Here is a 14,755-nt window from a genome sequence, read left to right on the forward strand (position 1 = left end):
TTTATGGAGAAAGCTGGCACAGGAGTTTCTTATGGAGATGGAAACATGGGAAAGACTCTAGGATATGGCAATATCAATCCTGGGAATATCAAAATTGAATCAGTAGCTCTTGTCTCAGGACTTAAACACAATCTGCTAAGTATAAGTCAAATATGTGACAGAGGTTATCATGTGGAATTCTTTGAAGAACACTGTGAAGTTGTAAGTAATTCTACAGGAAAAGTGGTTCTGAAAGGTTACAGACATGGTAACATATATGAAGCCAGACTTTCAACAAACTCTGATGGTTCTGCAATCTGTCTGTTAAGCAGAGCATCAATTGAAAAAAGCTGGAATTGGCACAAGAGACTCTCTCATTTAAATTTCAACAACATAAATGAGCTAGTAAAGAAAGATCTTGTGAGAGGACTGCCAAAATCAGTATTTGCTCCTGATGGTCTTTGTGACTCATGTCAAAAGGCAAAACAAAGAAAATCTTCATTCAAAAGCAAAACTGAATCCTCAATTCTTGAGCCTTATCACTTACTGCATGTTGATCCATTTGGTCCAGTCAATGTCATGTCCATTGCAAAGAAGAAATATGCTATGGTTATAGTGGATGAGTTCACAAGATACACTTGGGTGTATTTCTTGCACAAGAAGAATGAAACTGCATCCACTCTAACTGATCATGTCAGACAGCTGGATAAGTTAGTCAAAGATTCTGTTAAAATAATAAAAAGTGATAATGACACTAAGTTCAAGAATTCTATCATGGAAGAGTTCTGCAAAAAGCATGGAATAAAGCAGGAATTTTCTGCACCTGTAACTCCACAGCAGAATGGAGTTGTAGAAAGAAAGAACATGACTCTTATTGAAGCTACACGAACTATACTTGATAAAGCAAAGCTACCAACTTACTTTTGGGCCGAAGTTGTGCAAACTGCTTGTTTTACACAGAATGCTACACTCATAAACAAGCATGGAAAAATAACATATGAGATGGTGAAGAAAAAGAATCCATATCTGAAATACTTTCATGTATTTGGATGCAAGTGTTTTGTTCTTAAGACTCATCCTGAACAGCTGTCAAAATTTGATCTAAAAGCTGATGAAGGAATTTTTGTTGGATATCCACTTTCCACAAAAGCCTTCAGAGTCTACAATTTAAGAACAAGGGTTGTCATGGAATCTATCAATGTATCTTTTGATGATAAAAAGATTACTGGACTTGAAGATTTCAATGATCATGATCAGCTGAGATTTGAAAATGAAGATTTAAATTCTGATTATGTAAACTCTGATGACCTAAATCCCGATCCTGTAAGTTCTGACGGGTTAAACTCTGATGTCATTGAAACTGTGGTAACTGCTCCAAAGGGAAATGTACCTGTTCAGGGGGAGCAAGCTAATGATCATACCACATCTCAAGACTCTCAAGAAGCATCAGAACCAGTCATTGGCTCTTCAAGTTCTGATTCATCAAGTTCTGACGAGCCAAATTCTGATAATTCTGGAAACTCTGATTCTTCAATTCCTGAAGAATCCAACTCAAATTCTGCAATCTCAGAGAGCATAACTTCAGGGGGAGCATCAGAAAATGCTGATGGAGACAACATGGATCATAAGGGAGGATCCAGTTCTAGAGATCAACTTCCATTTGCAAGGAAGTGGACTAAATCACACACACCTGACTTAATAATTGGAGATCCTAAAGCAGGTGTCAGAACTAGAATAGCAACAACAAATGAATGTCTCTATCATTCCTTTCTATCTCAGACTGAACCAAAGAAAGTGGAAGAAGCTCTTCAAGATGCTGATTGGGTGCAATCAATGCAGGAAGAGTTAAATGAATTTGAAAGAAATAAAGTCTGGACCCTAGTGCCAAGACCAAAGGACAGATCCATTGTTGGTACAAAATGGGTGTTCAGAAACAAAACTGACAGTGATGGCATAATTACAAGAAACAAAGCAAGGCTGGTTGCTAAAGGTTACTCTCAACAGGAGGATATTGACTATGATAAAACATTTGCTCCAGTTGCTAGATTGGAAGCCATAAGGATCTTTTTGGCTTATGTTGCTCACAAGAAGTTTAAAGTCTTTCAAATGGATGTGAAAAGTGTTTTTCTCAATGGAGAATTGGAAGAAGAGGTATATGTTGAACAACCTCCAGGCTTTGTAGATCTAAAATTTCAAAATCATGTCTACAGGCTTGATAAAACACTTTATGGCCTTAAGCAAGCTCCATGAGCATGGTATGAGACTTTAGCTCAATTCCTTCTGGAAAGTGGATTTACCAGAGGCACAATTGAAAAAAATACTATTCTACCTCAACTATGGAAAGGACTTACTTTTAGTACAGATATATTTTGATGATATCATCTTTGGTTCTACAAATGTCAAACTCTGTGAAAGGTTTGTAAAACTAATGCAGTCAAGATATCAAATGAGTATGATGGGAGAACTTAGCTATTTTCTGGGACTTCAAGTCAAGCAAAATGAAGAAGGTACTTTCATAAATCAATCCAAGTACACCAGAAATTTACTCAAGAAATTTGGAATGCAAGACTGTTCAACTGCATCCACTCCCATGGCCACTGCAATTAAGTTAGATAAAGATACTGGAGCATCAGTAGATATTACTAACTACAGAGGTATGATTGACTCTTTACTCTATTTAACTGCAAGTAGACCTGATATCATGTATGCTACCTGTCTTTGTGTAAGATTTCAGGCTGATCCAAGAGAACCTCATCTAATAGCTGTGAAAAGAATTTTCAAGTACCTCAAGGGTACAACTGATCTAGGATTGTGGTATCCTAGAGAATCAGATTTTAAGCTAATAGGTTACTCAGATGCAGATTTTGCAGGATGCAAAATAGACAGGAAAAGCACTAGTGGAAGCTGCCAATTTCTTGGAGGCAGATTAGTTTCTTGGTTTAGCAAGAAACATAAATCAATTTCCACATCAACTGTAGAAGCAGAATATATTGCTGCAGGAAGCTGTTGTGCACAGATTCTTTAGATGAAGAATCAGCTACTGGACTATGGGTTAGAATTTTCTAAAATACCTATTTACTGTGATAATCAAAGTGCTATTGTTATGACAGGAAATCCGGTTCAACACTCAATGATAAAGCACATCAGCATTGGGTACCATTTCATAAGGGAACATGTAATGGAAGGTACAGTGGAATTGCATTTTGTTCCAACAGATCAACAACTAGCAGATATCTTCACAAAACCACTATGTGAAGCTACTTTTACAAGACTGGTAAATGAACTTAGAATGGTTTCAGGTTCTTTCTCATAATCTGTTTAGTTTTTGTTCTCATGCATCAGACTTAATGATCAGTGTTTACAAATTGTTTTATCTCCATGTAATATGTACTTAAATTGTAACATATATTAAATACTGATTGTTATCTGATATGATTCTATAAACTCTGACAGTGTTTTGAATGTTCTGTGACTATTCAATCCAATGAGGATTATCTTGTTAGATGCTGACTTAGTAGTCTTTAACAAACTGTGTATCCCATGTTTGAATTAGTTGTTTATGTGGAAATCAATAACACAAGCAAATTCTAATTTTGATCTTAGTCAAATTTACTTTGTGTATCTTATTACTAAGTCACAAACTAGATTTTTGCTTCTTATCTGTCAAATTCTGATGTCAGTAAATCTTAAGGATGAACTACATGCTTGATAAGCCTCACTTATCTGAAGAAAATAAAAAAAATAAAAGAAAAGAAAAAATGAAACCAGGTACTCCTTTGAGATCTAGAGTAAATATGTGAAAGGGAAGACCCAAGTGCATTGCTGGTATTAAGTAATATGCATTTGAAAAGCAAAATAATTTTTCTTGGTGACTTTTCACATTCTCTGATTACTGGAGAAATATTCTGATATTAGCATAAATTCTTATGGCAGTTGTAACTCATTTACACTAAGAAGCCACTGTCTAAAGAATTTCAAAAGATGCATAAAATGAGCACAAACAATTGAGGTGGATTCTAGCATAACTTTATTATATAGTAGACTTCACAATTAAAGTCAGATTTTAAGCATTTTTCTTAGTTATGCCTTATTTCTAAGATATACTGAAGTTTATCAGACTTTAATCTTTATCTGATCATTTGCACATGCACACACTATCACTCCATATGAATGATGAAAATTACTGTGGTGATTAAGTTGTTCCTGACAAACAGTTAAGTATCATTTGCATAAATTCCGAGGACAAGTTCTGATAAAAGTTCTGATGATTAAACTCTGAAGAACCCAGTCAGTATTTGTGTGAAGAATCACAGAAACAGTCATTCACTTTTTGAGTACAGAAGCCATGTTCTGATGACCGTTAAATTCTGATAATAATCAAGTTCTGATGCAAATCCTGATTGAAGCTCTGATGTTTACGTGGCATTATTTAATTACATGACTTATTTTTGGTATTTACTGTAACGATCATTTTTATCAGAAAATGATTAAGTGAGATAAAAACAGTGATAATCATTTGGTTAATGGGTTGCGTGTTTGTTTTTGTAACAGCATGTGAGCAATAATTACTGCCCGTTTAACGTGCCCACTCATTATTGTTTTGACTGTTTCCATGCTGTCAGGTGTAAAAAGTCTTTTCTGCTTCACAAAATGAGCCGTTGTCATGTGGAGTGTATAAATAAGAGAGTTAAAAGATTTTACAATCTTTCACCTACTATCTCTCCAATCAAAGAAACTATTATAGTTGAAGATTCAGGATTAAGTCCTGAAATTGACATTCATAGGCTAATCATTCCATCTGTCTTGTTTCTGGAAGCACCACAAGGACAAGTGACAACTCCACCTGTTTCTCCACTAAATGCTGAAATACCAACTACTCCAATTCTGGATGTGGAAACAGATGAAGTTGTACCAGAATCTCCTACAGCCACACACACTCTTGTGTTGTCAGAAGATGATGAGCTTCTAGCAAGATCTGGAGAGTCAGCTCCGGTAAACACTCCAGCTCAAATTCTTGGAAAGGAGGCACTGCTTAAAAAGTTTGTTGAAGAAGATGCTCCTGTTTCTTAGGAAGAAACTCATAGAGGAGTTGAATGGACCAAGAAGTGGAATGAATCTGACTTCATTCCCAGCTCAAAAGTTCTGTCAGATCATATTGCAAAAGCTCATGAGTTGCTGACAAATTCTGATTTCAAAACTCAATTTAAAGTCACAGCTCTCAGTATTAAAGGTCTTCAAGGTCAACACTCCATTACTCATGCCAAGGTTGATAAATTACAGGAAAATGCTGATAAGCTGACCTGATACTCAAGCTAGACAAGAACAGGTTTATCAGACTATTCATGAAAAAGTAGAGGCTATTGAGAAAGTTCAAGAAAAGCAACTGGGCCAATTGAATGAGGTCCCGCAGAATCAAGCCTCTCAACAAGCACAGCTCAATGAAATCCAATCTTCATTGGAACTTCTTCTCTCTCTACTCCTGACAGATGATGCCAAAAAGGGGGAGAAAGTAGTTAAGTCCAAATGCTCTACTATTCAAACACTGAAGAAGAAGGATGATAGAGAAGATGACCAGGGAAACCCTAGCAAGGGTCAAGGTCAAAGAAATCAAAGCAGCAAAGTTTCTTCACATAAACTAATTTCTGATTCTAGCAAATCTTCTACACAGAAGAATACAAGTTCTGAAGCTGTGAATGCTCAAGTTTGGAAAGCAAGTTCTGATGATCAAAGTCTGATATCAAGTTCTGATATTCTGATTCAAGCTGAAAGTCAAGACTCTCAGAAGTTTTTACAAACTCTGAAGCTTAAGGGAAGGGAGACTACTGTCTACTATAAAGATTCCAGGATTTAGACACTTGATGAAGAGATTGCTAGAAGATTATTTCTCAAGCATAATCCTGGAATGGATTTAGAGACTCTAAAGGAGGAAGAAGCTAGATTTGCAGCTGAGAAGACAAATCTTAAACCTAAAGCTTCTAATGTAAAGAAACCTCCAAGGCCTAAGGCAAAAGGCATTGTGATCAAGGAAAGGTCAACCTCTGAGGCTTCAAAGCCCAAGACAAGATCACAAGTTGAAATTGATCCCAAGGCAAAAGAGAAAGGAAAGATTGATGAACCAACAAAGATATAGGAGATGAAGATTCCTCAAATCCTGATGAAACCTGTGTGCAAAATGGTTCAGGTTTTTGATGATACAGTTGCAGAAGATGAAACTGTTGAAACTCTGAAAAGAAGAAAGATAACAGAAGAATCTAAGACAACCTCTGACATAACTCAAGTTGTTCAGAGTGAAGACATTTCAGAACATCAAGGTATAAAAAAAACAACAAATTCTGATCAAGTCATCAAGACATCAACCTCTGACAGAGCTCAAGTTGATTTGAACAAAATGATAATTACTGATAAGAAGGAACTCCTATGGAAAAATGTTAAACCATCAGATCCTAAGAAAAGTCAACTGCTATCTGATTTCATGATTGTTGGATTGAAAGCCAGAGAAGCAAGAGACAGAGTTGGATTAGGTTCTGAAGAAGCCAAGATCAAAACAGGAGTTAAAGTACTTACTAGAGATCCATTCTTATTAACTGACAAACCACTTGAGGAAGTTACACAAAAACACCTTGACAAGGTTATATCTGTTCAAGTGGTACTGGATGCTCGTGATAAGAGTAATGTCAAAAAAAAGTTGATTCTGTTTCTTGAAGATGGAAGAACATACCAAATGTCAGAATCAGATGTGCTGAACAAATCTCTGAAAGAACTTCAATTCTTTCATTATCTTTTGGAGATAAAGTCTGAGATTATCAGAAGATGGTCAAATTTCATCATGAAGACCATAAGGGATAAAGCCAGAATCTCTGGATCAAGGGTTGTAGAATTTATTCCAAAGATAGTTGAAGATGATGGAAGTGAAATTTCAATGAAGAAGAATTCTGCTAAACTTGAAGTTATTCTGAAAGAGAAATGTTTGTGCTATAACGAAGACTCATCTCATCCAAGAGTAATCAGACTTGGTGATGGATTGGAAAGAAATCACATCTCAGCACTTAGGACTACAATCTACCAGATTGGAAGTCAAGATGAAGAAATGAAGCAAGTCAAGGCTATATTAGCTCAAGTCCTAAGGAATGCAGAAGAGAAGCTGATATCAAACTTTGTCAAGAATCACTTTGGATTCAGATTGACTCAGTAAGATTGGTAAAAGCTGCAAGGACTGTAAGTTATAGTTAGTTGTCTAAATAAACTCTCATTGCATTTGTACTTAAATGTTTTTGACATCATCAAATATATTAACTTGTATATTTTTCATAATTTACAAGTTGGGGGAGATTGTTAGATATATTTATGATGTCATGTCTAATCTGATTTGTTTAGTTTCAGAACTTAATATCAGGACTTACTGGAAATCAGAACTCACTGAAGTCAGAACTTATATCAGAACTTAAGGCCGTCAGCATTTATATCAGGATTTAAGTGCGGGTACTTCAGATAAGGAATGCAGCTGATTTACAGGAGAAGATCTGGACTAAAACAAAAGAAGATATGTATGAAGAGTTGGAGAGCTAGACGACTTGTAGAAGATAATATCTGATTGATATATTTTAGGAGACAGAATTATATTCCATATCAATTAGAAGATATATTGTAACTGTGTACTATATAAACACAGCTTAGGGTTTACACTATAAGTGTTATCATTCACGAGAACATTATTCATCGTAACCTAGCAGCTCTTAGTGATATTGTTCATCACTGAGAGAGTGGTTTAACCTACTTTGTAACATAGCTTATTATATTGAATAAACTTGATTAATGTTACATACTTATGTTCTAAATCGATTTGATTGTATAAACACTAAATTCAACCCTCTTTCTACAGTGTTGTGTGACCTAACATATTATATATGATATATAATAAATAGTCGGATCGGATTCTTAACTGATCAGATTGACCTAATTTCATATTCGTTAGTTATCGGATCGGATTTTTTCTTAATGATCCATATTCGCTTCATTAGCCTTCAGATTGAATCTGCTCGGATCGAATTTCCGATTCATTGACAGCCCTAGCCCTGACAACAATAATTCGACAAAAAAATATTGATGCGTATATGTATGGTATTTTTATATCTCCTTGTATATTCCTCAAAAGAAACATAATCAATCGAAAAATTTGAACAAAAAAATGAATAAACCGAGAGAAACAAACTCAAATAATTAGGCCGCAAAATAAAAGAGGGGTCAATTCCATAGCAAGCCTAAAGAGCGTTAATAAAATTTAAAAAATACTGATTCTCAAGATTCTTCAGAAACTATGTAACAGTTACCAAATATACCAAAATATACATCTTAATTACATGAAAAAATAATTGGTACAGAGTTACCAAACACACCAAGTATCCGATATAATTACGTTGAATGAAAAAAATGTCTAAAGATACATTTTTGTCAATGAGAAAAAGTATATCAGTCGCTAAGATCCTCGTTGGTCGTAATAAATCAACTTTCATGAATCAACGTGAAAGTTTCATTTCATAGAATGACGATGTCACCTTGTTCTCTGCTTTGATGTCAGGTTTACTTCTTATACAAATCTAAAGAGCCCGCTACAATAAATGTTTATATTATAGTATTTCTACTTTTTCCATTGAGAAAAATGTGTGTTTAGACTTTTTCTCAGTCCACGAAACTTCGCCTGCTAGGCTATTAAATTAAAAACAAACTGTATGCAGCTGTTATGGATTTTTCTTTTACAAGATAAAACGATGGTAAATATATTTACTATTTCTCATCATAAATTAATCCGCATAATCAAGAAAATATAGATTAATTATAATATTAAGTATTTACAATAACATGTATTTTTATTTTTAAATAGTAAAAAGGTTATGGGAAATTATTAATTTTGCTCAAAATTTTCTACTTATAAATGGTAACATTAATTGTATACTCCCTTCATCCCACCGGATTCTTTACATACTTATTCCTCATACCGGGCACACATTTTAAGACTACTATAAAGTATAGTTTTATAATTTATTTTTTAAAATTTTCTTTTTCTGTATAAAAGTTTAAACACTATTTTTTTATTTAAAAGAAAAAATTATGAAAATTATTTAGAGAATTATATTTTACGAGAGCCTTAAAATGCGTGTCAATCCTCCGTCCTCCAATGTAAAGAATTTAACGAGAAGGAGGGAGTATATGGTTAGTTGATCATTTAATACAAGGTTAGTTGTTAAAACTTTAGGAGATATTCTTAATCATACAATCATATACTCCGTAATTGATTTTTGTATTTAGTATCATTAAATGTTTTTGACATCTATTTAGTAATATTTTTCTAAATAGAATTAAATGTTTTTTTTATCAAAAATAATCCGGAGTCGCTACCCTTCGGGTGCGCACTAGGTAAACTCTGCGTGCTCACGCTATTGCGTGCAAACCTCGTGAATCAAGTTAAATCGTATTTAAGCGGCATGAGGCATAACCATAAATTCTCCTCCCGTGAGAGTCGAACCAATGACCGATTATTATCCCCGATTATTATCCCATTTTTAACCAACTGACCAACACTTGCAGGGAATTAAATGTTTTTAGCGACAAAGCTAGAAGAGACGTAAAACCTCCTGTTGAACCTATTTCTAATAAAAAAAACTAATCCTCTCGGTACTTCATATAAGCATTATAAATCACCAACTAGTTTCATTCTAATTTAATAATTATAATATACTCTAATCATTCTTGTTTAAAATTTTATATAATATCAGATGATAAATAACTAATATTAATAGAATTAAAAGTAACCTTATTTCTTATTTTCATTTATATTATTATTTATATTATTAGTTTATTTATTCGAATTATAGTTAGTACAAAATATAATAATAATAGAAAATATTTGAATAAATTACACTCATAATTTCTTGAATTATTTTTAAATTAGGTAAATTAACATCATTTATATAGTCACCATTATTTTCTTATTATTTTTTATTTATTCTAATTATTATTTGTCAAAAATATATTTGATTAAAAAAGTTAGAGTGAATATATTACTAATTTACGATTATATAATTGATTTTTTTTCCATTTGGTACTTTTAGACTAATGTTGGCTGACGAATGACTAACGGAGTGGTATTAGTTAATGAAATCAATAGACACTAAAATGTCAAAAATGTAAATTATAACATATGTACAAGTCAATATCTAGAAGGTATCATATATAATTTCCCGTAAGTTACTTAAACATAATTTTATAAATATTTTGTTATAGTTTCTGAATATCATAATAACTCATGGTCAAAAAAAATTATCGTAAAAATTTCTATTAATTAATCTAAAGTTTTATAGGCCAGATATACACTGAAACAAAGATTACACGAGAATATGGTTGTAAACAAATCGAGTTGAGTCGAACTCGATTATGTCTTATTTAGGTATATAGTTGTACATTCATGTTCGACTAGCTTCTTTTTGATTATTTATTTTATTTAAAAATTGAAAGTCTTTTTTTTTGCTAATTTAGTATATATTAATAAGAAAAGAGGGATTGACCCTTGCTCTAGAGGACCTAGAGAAGACTACCTATGATCAATCTTAGCATAAAAGATTGAGAATAGAAAGCACACAAGGGCCTACAAAAATCAACTACGGAAAATCCATATACAGTCTAGGTTCTTGAACTACTTGGATGAAAGCATTCGAATTTTAATATCTAGCATAACTCCCTTAAGAACCGAAGACGGGCCTAGGACCCCTTTGTCATGCAGCCTTGCATTCCTCATCTGCCAAATATGATAGCAGTACACCTGCAAAGCAAGAAGTCCCAATGCATTGTGCCTCTTATGAGAAATTCGTCCCTAGTCCATGATCAAATCATTCCAGGAATCACCAGTGATAGGGAGCCTAAGAGAGGAGGCCAATCTCGAGAGAACATATCCACTATAAGTGCAGTAAACAAAAAGGTGATCACTAGTTTCAATCCCACCTACACAAAGAGTACACAAAGGAGAAACCTGAATGCCAAAACGAACGAGCCTGGTGAAGGTTGAGAGCCTCCCTTGACAAACAATCCATTCATGATGAGCATAACGTGGGACACTAAGACGGTGCCAAACAGAGGAGCTCCACTGTTTCTTTGTAGCTCGAGTTCGAATTGAGTCCCAGATGTGGCAGACCTTGAGCTGCTTTAGAGGCCTTAGCTCCCAACTTAAAGAATCAGCCTTAGAAAGATTGAAGTCCGGGTTATCAAAGTGAGCAAGCCACCGTATCAGAGTGTCACTAAGGTGTCTCAAACGAGCGTTGGGACTAGGAAGGCACCACCTTCCAGTTTGAATGAGATCATTGACCATTGCTTATCTCCTTGAGTGCACTTGTAAGTAGATCAAATCATGTTTTGTTTTGGCCAAACACTTATCATGTCACCATGAATCAAACCATATAGAAGTGGTTCTTCCATCCCCTAGATTATACTGAAGAAACTGAAGAGCAATAGGCCTTAGTTTCAGCACTTTCCTCCAAATCCATGAACAATCAGTCGGTTCCTCCATGACCCAAAATTTGTTAAATTTGAGATGAGTCGTGTACACCCAAGAAACCCAAAGAGAACGATCCTTGTTTACTACTCTATACAAGTGTAAGAGAATTTGATAATAGTTCCGCTCCTCAGGGTTACGGAGCCCTAAACCTCCTTCATCCTTCGGGAGGCAAATGTCACTCCAGCAAACTTTGGTTCCTCCAACTTTGAGTAGTCCCCTTTCCATAAAAATCTGGTCAACAGTTGTTGAATGTGCTTGTGCACAGCTCTAGGAAGTATGAAGTGGTTGGTCCAATACCCCTCAATAGAACAAAGAACAACTCTAATCAACTAAACACGACCTGCTAGGGAGAGAAACAATGTTGTCCAAAGATTCATTCTAGCAGTCAATTTGTCAATAAGAGGAAGGCAATCGTCAATACAAAGTTTTGACGAAATAAGAGGAACGCCCAGGAACGTGACCGGGAGACAGCCATGAGGGATTCTAAAGGCGTCATCAAACCAACAAACAACATCTTCCTTGTAATTGCTAAATAAAACTGAGCTTTTGTGAGCACTGGGACTAAGACCACTAACACTCAAAAATTTCTCTAAACAATACATCAAGTGGTTTATAGAGTACTTGTCCCCGTGAGAAAAAAAGTAAAACATCGTCCGCAAAGAGAAGATGATTTAATTCTAAACCCTTGCATTTCCAATGAAATCGAAACAATTGATTATTAGAATGAAGAAGCAAGGTTAAAATGCTCATAACTAGAGTGAAAAGGTATGGCGATAAGGGGTCGCCTTGGCGAAGGCCCTTTGCACCCTTGAAAAACCCCGAGAGAGCTCCATTGATTTTCACTGAGTAAAAAGGGGTTGCAATGTAAGCTTCAATCCACGAATGAAGGTATTAGAAAAATTGCACTTGACAAGAACTGCCACAATAAAACTCCAATCAATTAATCAAATGCTTTCCAAAGATCTATTTTGATTGCGCATTTAGGGATCCCAGTGACTCTCCCATAGCCCCTAAACAATTCTTGGGCCATCAAGATATTGTCCGAGATATGCGTCCCAGGGATAAATGCTGATTGGGAGATTCTAACCAAGCTTGGCATGACATTTTTAAGGCGCCCTGCAATAATTTTTTAAATACATTTGTAGGCAGTAGAGAAAAGAGAGACAGGCCTAAAGTTTTTCATACAAATTGGAGTTGAGACCTTGGGAATCAAAACAATCGAAGTAGCATTGAGACCTCTACTCATCACCCCTGTATTAAAGAAATGTAAGATAGCATTCGTGAAAACATCACCAACAATGTCCCAAGTTGCTAAGTAAAATTCCACCGTGAAATCATCGAGTCCTGGGGCCTTGTTTCTCTTCATTTTCTTGAGCGTTTTGAGGACCAATTCAGGCATAAATGCACCCTCAAGACTAGAGGCTTGAGCCTCAGAAAGAGTGGGACCATGCAGATCATCTAAGATAGATAGATCAAGCATACCACTTGACCCTATAGAGTTTTTGAAGTACTCTACTAGTCAAGTTTTTCTGGCCAAAAGTTACGTGCCTTTCATTGTTTTCAATAGCTAAAAGCTTATTGTGATTCCAGTTTGAACGTGTCTGATTAAAGAAAAATGTTGTGTTGCTATCTCCAAGACTCAACCATTTCACCCAGGATTTTTGATGAAAAAGAGCCTCTTCTTCGAGAATAGCTTTCTCCAACCTTTTAGCAGCTATCAACTCATTAGCAACTAAAATTTCATCACCTGGATTATGCACTATGGAATCTTGGATCATATTAAGTTGCTCTCTCGCTTCCTTGACATTTGACTGGATGTTGTCGTGATTCTTGTTCAAAACAGAGAGCTCTGTTTTCACAAACTTCATCTTTCTACATAGAATCCCAATTGGGTCCCCGTACCAAGGAACTGACCAAGCCTTCGCAACTGTTTCTTTAAAGCCTTCAATTTCAGTCATGAAATTAAAAAACTGAAAAGGCTTTATTATTTTTTCTAACTGTATAGGGACTGTTAAAAGCAGGGGATTGTGATCAGACAATCCTCGAGGTTTAACCAAAACAAACACCTCAGTAAATTGGTTGAACCACGCCCCATTGCCCATCAACCTATCAAGACGCTTGTGCACTAAACTAGTGGGTCTCTTGTTGTTCCAAGTGAACAAAAGAACCCAAAGTTTTGATGTCATCCAGCCCTGCATCCACCAAGCAATTCTTGAAAGCTTGCATGTCCGTAGTCCAGTGTTCACGGCCTCCTTACATTTTCTCTGCTCTAGCTATACAATTGAAGTCCCCACCAACATACCACGGCTCCACAAAGCTGCTGCTTAAACACTTTAAATCACTCCATAAGGGCTCTCTTTGAGAAGGCTTATTATAAGCATAAACAAAGGTGACCCTAAAATGGACCTGATTTTCAATGAAAGTAACCAAGCATGTCACTTGTTGTGCCGACTTTGAAATGGCAGAAACGTGCCAAACATTTGGGTCCCAGCCAACCCAAATTCTACCATTTTCATGGTATTCGTAATTAAAAAGCCATTGCCAATGCTTATTGATCTTTTTGGAAACAGCCACACTATTGTGAAGTTTCACCTTAGTCTCGATACCACACATTAAAGATAAATGATTACTACTAATAAAATTCTTGACTTCCTTCTGATGAGGTGATTTGTTCAAGCCTCTCACATTCCAAATTGCATAATTCATTGAGATAGGTAAGTGGCAGTTTTAGACTCGCCAGTCTCACACTTTTCTTTTTGATTCCTACTTTGCTTGTTCGAGGTGAAGTCCTAACATGGATATTAGGTGCCTCAAGGCCAAGCATAATTGAGTTTTTGCTCTTTCTTTTCCTGTTAATGACATCACAGTGAGCAATAATTTCACCCTCCTCCATATCAACCAAAGAGTCAAAGGCATTGTGTGTTGAGATCTCATTAGTGGGATATTTGAAAAATTCATTTGAGGCTTTAATATTTTAAACGTGAATATTCAAATTAATAGATTTGATTTAAATTTTGTCAATTGAATTTTAGTTTTTGCTTTTTGTGTTAATTGATTGAATATGTCAAAAAAAATTGAGTTAAAATGAACTAAGAAAATAAAAAGGGGTGCACATAGAAATTATCCCATAGAATGTTGTATTTGAAGAAAATATCAGAAGTTTCAGAGATGAAATTTTATCAGATGACACAGGTAAACAAGAGAGATTGGTGTTAGAAAAAGGAAGAGAAGTGG

At 35.2% G+C, this 14,755-nt stretch overlaps 1 protein-coding gene across 1 annotated transcript; it reads right to left on the bottom strand.

Moving 5' to 3' along the window:
• Positions 1 to 11,404: 11,404 nt before the first annotated feature.
• On the bottom strand, positions 11,405 to 11,746 carry LOC141664503 (putative mitochondrial protein AtMg00310). Its single transcript, XM_074470455.1, has one exon. The coding sequence runs from the start codon at positions 11,744 to 11,746 to the stop codon at positions 11,405 to 11,407; it is 342 nt and encodes a 113-aa protein (XP_074326556.1).
• Positions 11,747 to 14,755: the final 3,009 nt, after the last annotated feature.

The sequence above is a fragment of the Apium graveolens genome, chromosome 6, assembly GCF_009905375.1.
Source record: "Apium graveolens cultivar Ventura chromosome 6, ASM990537v1, whole genome shotgun sequence".
Taxonomy (NCBI): Eukaryota; Viridiplantae; Streptophyta; class Magnoliopsida; order Apiales; family Apiaceae; genus Apium; species Apium graveolens.

Coding starts and splice junctions, on each gene's coding strand:
- LOC141664503 (XM_074470455.1), bottom strand. CDS start 11,746: ATGGAAAGGGGACTACTCAAAGTTGGAGGAACCAAAGTTTGCTGGAGT.